At 37.7% G+C, this 6,251-nt stretch overlaps 1 protein-coding gene across 1 annotated transcript; it reads right to left on the reverse strand.

Annotated features, from left to right (window-relative positions):
• Positions 1–4,679: 4,679 nt before the first annotated feature.
• Positions 4,680–5,694, reverse strand: FSHB (follicle stimulating hormone subunit beta). The gene is made up of 2 exons (XM_075092599.1): positions 5,536–5,694; positions 4,680–4,916 (listed from the first exon to the last, which is right to left on the reverse strand). Exons 1-2 carry the CDS (start codon positions 5,692–5,694, stop codon positions 4,680–4,682), a joined length of 396 nt encoding a protein of 131 aa, XP_074948700.1.
• Positions 5,695–6,251: the final 557 nt, after the last annotated feature.

Below are 6,251 nucleotides of genomic sequence, written 5' to 3' on the forward strand. Positions count from 1 at the left end.
ACCTCTGTCTCGGGCTAGATTTGTCTGAGGGTTTATGGATGGCTAATGAATTCTTATTAATCTGTTCGGTTAATACAAGTAGAGGACATTTATATGTCTATATATCAATATGGTAAAAAATATTGTGAGCCCAGTTATATACCAAAATTATAAAGGCAAGTATCAACCTGCTTTAAGCTGGGAGGAATGATTTACATAACTCAGGCAGGGAATAGTAGCTAAGCATTGATAACAGTGGGTTGATGATAATATGTTGAAGCTTTATTAATGGCTTCCAGGTGAGAAACATGTATTTCTTTGTCTCTCTGTAAAATCAGGGTGTGCTTTCAACCTAAAAAGGCAGTTGGGATTAATTGGTCATTTCAATTAGTAGGACTATGAATGCTGCTGCACGTCGTGTTCTTGATGTCTGGAGGGCTTCAAGTACAACTGGCACAGACACTCATAAGATCAAGGTCAAACTGTCTGCATAATAAATGATAGAAGATATTAGTTCACCCACAGATGTGGCGGCAGATGAATAATCTCATGCAGTTTATCTATACATCTGGGTATTTGAAAAACTCAATTACAACACAGTGAATCCTCCACTCTGTGTCCCTCTCAAAGGTCTTTAAGGGACAGTTCAACACTATGTATTGCCTCTATGCTGTATGCATTCACCAGGGGGTTATAAATGACAGTTTTCCAGGTTTCCAGATTACCAGCTTTCAGGATGATGCAAGAAAAAAAGATAATTTTACTTAACTGGGAGTAAATAAATAGATCAGTCCATTTTAGCTTTTATTACCTCTAAAGTTAATTTCTGTAGGCTGGTGGCTGAAGTCTGACATATAAGGTCTTTTTGCAGAGCCTGCCTTTAAAAATAGAATTAATATACAGCTTTTGAAAAGTTCAATGTTGGCAGAATAGTTCTACAGAAGTTGAAAAGCATTTTACCTATTGATTTCCATAGAAAGGGTTAGGCCCATGGTAGGAATTTTTGAAAATCTACATCTGAATCTATTAGGAACATTTCTAAAGGCTTACCCACCAATTTAGTATTTAGAGTAGCATGTCATACTAAGACTTTCACCTTTTAACAGAGTTGCCATTTATTCATCGTGATAGAGCTAGGCAAACAGCATACAAATTACTGCTTAAATAGTTTTCTTAAATAATAATTCAAAGCAGATTTGGACATCAAATTGCACTAAAATTCATGACTCACGAGTGCCTTCACTAAAATTTTGGGAAAACATTGATGTAAAAGTACATTTAGTGAAATGATTTGGGGGCATCGAATAGAAAGTGAACTTTGAGAAGATGAAGTTTGTCTTACAAACTGTCAAAGGTCGTCCAAGATACCTTCAAGTCAAGCCAGCCTTTTTTAAGAATTTCTAAATTTCTGTCAGTGAAACTAGCGACAGTGAAATATTTGCAATCAGTCTGTAGAACAAGAAATAACGGTTGACATGATTTGGAATGGATGTCACTTCAGAGTATGCCAGCACTAGTTTCATACAAATGCTCACTGAAGTTAACAGCAAGACTTCATATTGGACTTACATGTTTCCTGAGCCCTTTGTGCAATCACTTATGATTAGAAAAAGAAGATAAATTCAGTCAATTATTTATTTGCTGTTTCCCTATTGATATTTTGAAAAACACAAAGCTTTTGGTGCGTGACAAACCCATCTTTTCAAAAAGCCAGCTTGATGGAAGAGATTTGGATAGAACTTACATCTAGGTACTGGACAGGGGTTGAGAAAAATGTTTGAAAGAGGTATTCCCAGAGGCCATAATCTGCTTGGCAGGGGTTAGCCCTTATATGGAGGGCACCATTTTCTTTGCATCTTTGAGTTTCTAGGACTTGGTATTACCTTAGCATTGGTACCCTAGATGTGTGAGAGATACGAAGTAAGAGTCTGGAAGCTTGCGGTGATGCATGATTAGGACTTTTTTGCTGCCATTACCATATTAACCTCAATACTCTTTTGACTGCATTAGTTACAACTTCAGTTCCAAGGTTCTGAATAGATTCATTTGCAAAATGACAATGAGTGGTTGCATTTGTCTGATGGATGAAATGAGAGCTGAATAATTTTTGGTTTTACCTGCAAGCTGATTTGGACAAAGGTATGGGTGCAGCTCTGTAGAGGTTCTAGCTCCTACAGCGTAAAGAAAATGTTAATGATAATCTTTATTCTCATTCACTGTTGCAACTATGTAATGTTTCATCACGTTACTGGGTCAGGCTAAAATATGCTGGCCTCTATTTGATGTGATTTGGCCACACATTGCAAATATGGCTCAGGTAGGTGTTTAGTTACATGAAAAGAATTGATGGGGTGGGGAGGGGGGAAGTGTGATTTAAAGCATAGCAAAGTAGCCAGGTGGACTCTTAAATTTTTTAATTGGCTTATTAAAACACATAACAGAAGTGCAACAAAATTATTTTTGTTATTCCAAAATGCACAACAGACAATAAAGGTGTTTACAGATCTATTTTGAAAACATATCTTCTTTCCATACATTGTACTACAAGTTACTCTGTTTTGCAATTTTAATTAAAGATTCTCTCATTCAGAATGGATTAATTCCTGAAATTAATAATATGCTTAGTTTTAACTGAAGTAAATTCATGTTTAAAACTGAAATGAGAGGCAATTTGATTCACCAATTACTTTACCGCTCTTAAAACTTCACTAGACCAAAGAAAATGTCCAAGCAGATAAATCAAATAAAATTAAGAGAACTAATATCTTTCAGTAAAAAAAGCTAAAAATGAAATAAGTTAAAATATCTAACAGAGATCCAAAGTAACTGACAAATTCCCTTTAAATAAACATGCCTGTACGGGTCTCACAAGCAGACATGTCAGGCGACCTCAAGAGGTCGTCTACCTCATTCCCTGGCCTCACGACAAATTAACTTTATGCCCATCATTCCCAACAGGTTCCGTGTGTTCTCAAAGACCTGTAGTGGTCACTACTTTGCAGATCCCACTCTCTCTCTGCCTTCCGTCTCCAACGCCCTGACAATTTATTTCAGTGTCTAGCTGTCTGTACCTGTCGGAAGATTTGCTAGCGACTACTCTGAATCTTTCGTTAGTTGTTCTGTTCACTATGAACATGGAGAACTGACTGTTCCTTTTCTCTTTGTAACAGTCTTCAAGCATGTAAAAGGTTCCACTAATTTCCCCCCCTCTAAGTGTTACCTCCTGTAAGCAAAACAACTACATTTATTTAAATCTTTTTCTCCTAAGATGTTTCTTAGGCCTCTTTCCATTCTTATTACTCCCCTGTGGATTTTCTCCACTTTTTCAATGCCTTGAAGTTCTCTGTGCGAAGCTGGAAATAACAACTCAGCTGAGGATCTTGCCATGTTGAGCAGAGTGGTGGAAGTAGGCTGTGTCTCGTAGGCTCTACTCCTTACATTCCCAGTTTGCTGCAGCAGTGTGATACTGTTGACTCATACTTAGCTTGTATAACCTCCAAGTCTTCTGTGCTGAACTGCCGCTGAACCAGTTGCTCTCCATTCTGTGTTTGTGTAGGTCACTGTTTCTCAGGAAGAGCAGTATCTTTTATTTTTCCTGATAGGATATCATTCTGTAGGCTTCAGATAATTTTCCCAATAACATCAGATAATTTTTCATTCTGATTCAGTCAGTCCTCCGGACCATCCCGTCTTCATATTGGCCATTGCAGAATTAGGCTGCTGCAGAACTCTATGTAAATGTCCATTCTCAGAAGGGACTACTGTGAACTACTTTCAAGGCACGTTATCACTAATTTCACCATGTTTGCACTACTGGGATCAGGTGCCTCTAGATTCATCCCTAAACAATTTGTGAGACTCCTATGTTAAACGGTGTTAAAAAAATTCTCAGTCTTACGTTCTGTTGCATAATGAGAGGAAATCCAGTGTTTCTGATATGTGGCAAAATTTTCAGAATTGTTTAACAGACTTAGGGTACGTTTACCCAGGTGAAAGTAGAGAGCTGATCATTCTTTTCTCCAAGGTAGCTAGGTTTGAGCTAGAGTTCATGTTGTTTGTGCTGTTGTGGCACCGAGCCTGAGCTAACAAACCTTGCTGAGAAAGCACAAGTGTTCAGGTGACATTCAACATTTAAACATAGATTTTGGCTCTTAAATAACCATGCTGTTATTATTTACAGAGCAAAATGACTATAGGAAATATTTTGCCAAAAAAAAATTCAGGATCTCAGCGGAGATGAGAGGGCACGTGTTGGTTCTAAGAAAACCAGTGCTGCAAGGCTTTTTAAAATAAGTGCATTCTGAGGACGGATGCAAAGCAGGGGACAATGCAGACTTGGAAGTTGGGAAACTTTTGAAAGCATAGGATAGCATAGAATAAGCTAAATGAACTAGGCCGTACAAATACAGGAAAGTAAAGAATGAAGCTGTAATAGAGAAGAGGAGGAGGCATGGTCAGAGGAATCAGAAGCAGTGGTCTATAGACCTACGAAAATGATTACAAGGAAACTGATGGGATAAGTAGGGAAGGCCTGAAGAGAAGGTTAGTCAGTAGATCTCCATTTTGGCCTTAAAAATATCTTCGTTTCAATCTCAGCAGTTTCTAAATATCCTTGCCTATTATCTTCCACTTAAGCCCAATCAGTACCTTTTTTTTTCAGAAGTGAACATTTAAAGCCAAATTGCCCTTTCAAGTAGCCTTCACTGGTTACTTCCATTCTGGCTGAAGGAGCAGTAGGACGGCCCCAGCCCTCTCACAGTGCAGTCAGTGCTGTCAGTGTCGCAGGTCTCACAATGGCACTCTGTAGCTACCGGGTACGAATAAAAAGATTCGGGGTGGTCACCACAGCCAGGGATCTTCACTGTTTCATACACAACCTCCTTGAAGGTACATGTTTGCTGAACAGATGATACTGGTGGATATTTATATACTGGATCCTGAAAATTACAAGAAGAAAATACTTACTTTTAAAATTTGTTATGGGGTAAATTACAAATTTTTATAGAACAGAGGACCTGATGTGAAAACTAATTAAACCAGTGGGGAAAATCCTACTGAGGTCAAAGGATTTGGATTAGACTCTTCTAATTTCACCTAAATCTTTAGATTTTTCCTTTCAGGAGGACCGATATGGCAAATGTGTGTCATACCATCACCAGACAATCTTGCAGGTCAATTCCTTGATTCTTCAAATTATTTGGAAAAGTAGAGGAGTCTACATAATAATGGCTGCTTTGTTGTATCACTTTGCAACCACAAACTGAACACAAGGCAGAGATCCAGGTTGTAATAATTTCAGCTGCAGTTATACAGTATAACCATAATGTGTGCAGCCAGTTAAAGATCTGAATTTTACTGGCATCTTTTCACCCTTCACTTTGTGGGTCAGATTGGCTTTGTATCTACTTTCCTGTCAAATAGCACAGAGTTATTCAGCCTGTTCTTTCACACGGTTCATCCTACCTATGTCTTTGCTATGGACTGGAGAAATGGGTTATTCATATATCACTTGGAATATTTAATTCTGGTGCCTGAAATGAAACTTAAGATTCTCACCCTTGTGAAGCAGTATCCTGAGCACCACGTGGCATTCACCGTAATACAGAATTCACATTCTTCTCTTTCCACTGCTATAGTAATATTGGTAAGCTGACAGCTATTGCAACAAATTGCTTTCCAGCAAAATAACAGCACGTAACAATTAACTGTCTTCATCCTGTGTATAAAGCAAAAAAATATATCTATACTGGAAAACATGTATAGTTATTTTCAACAGGAAACATTTCTAGCAATAGGGAGAAATTGAGCCTTCACATTATCCTCAAGTGGTTCTATAACAACAAGCTTTCAGAAACATCAGTGAGAACATAGGGTAAAGCTATTAAATAGAACTGTCTCTACGTTTATTTTTAAAGGAGTTTGATTTTCCTAAGCAACTGAAATGGCATGTCAACAATCTTTGCAGAATTATAATAGCAGAGTATCATACCACTTTCAAAGAAGTATTTTTATCTAAGTTTCTGTACAGAGAATGGGTCCTGTCTTTAAGGAGAAAGAAAAAGAAGCAAGGGAGAGAAAGAGCAAAGGGTGATCTATTTTTCAGAAACAATTAATTACGTACAGTGTTTGCAATTCGAAAAAAGATTTCTAGATCAGGATCTGATGAAAACTTACGTGTATTCTGCTTGCCTTCCTGGTAATAGCTGTAGCGAAAAGAAAGCTCTATGCTTACCTTTTATACTGAATTGTGTGTAATTTATACCCTGAGGATT

The sequence above is a fragment of the Phalacrocorax aristotelis genome, chromosome 5 (assembly GCF_949628215.1).
Source record: "Phalacrocorax aristotelis chromosome 5, bGulAri2.1, whole genome shotgun sequence".
Classification (NCBI taxonomy): domain Eukaryota; kingdom Metazoa; phylum Chordata; class Aves; order Suliformes; family Phalacrocoracidae; genus Phalacrocorax; species Phalacrocorax aristotelis.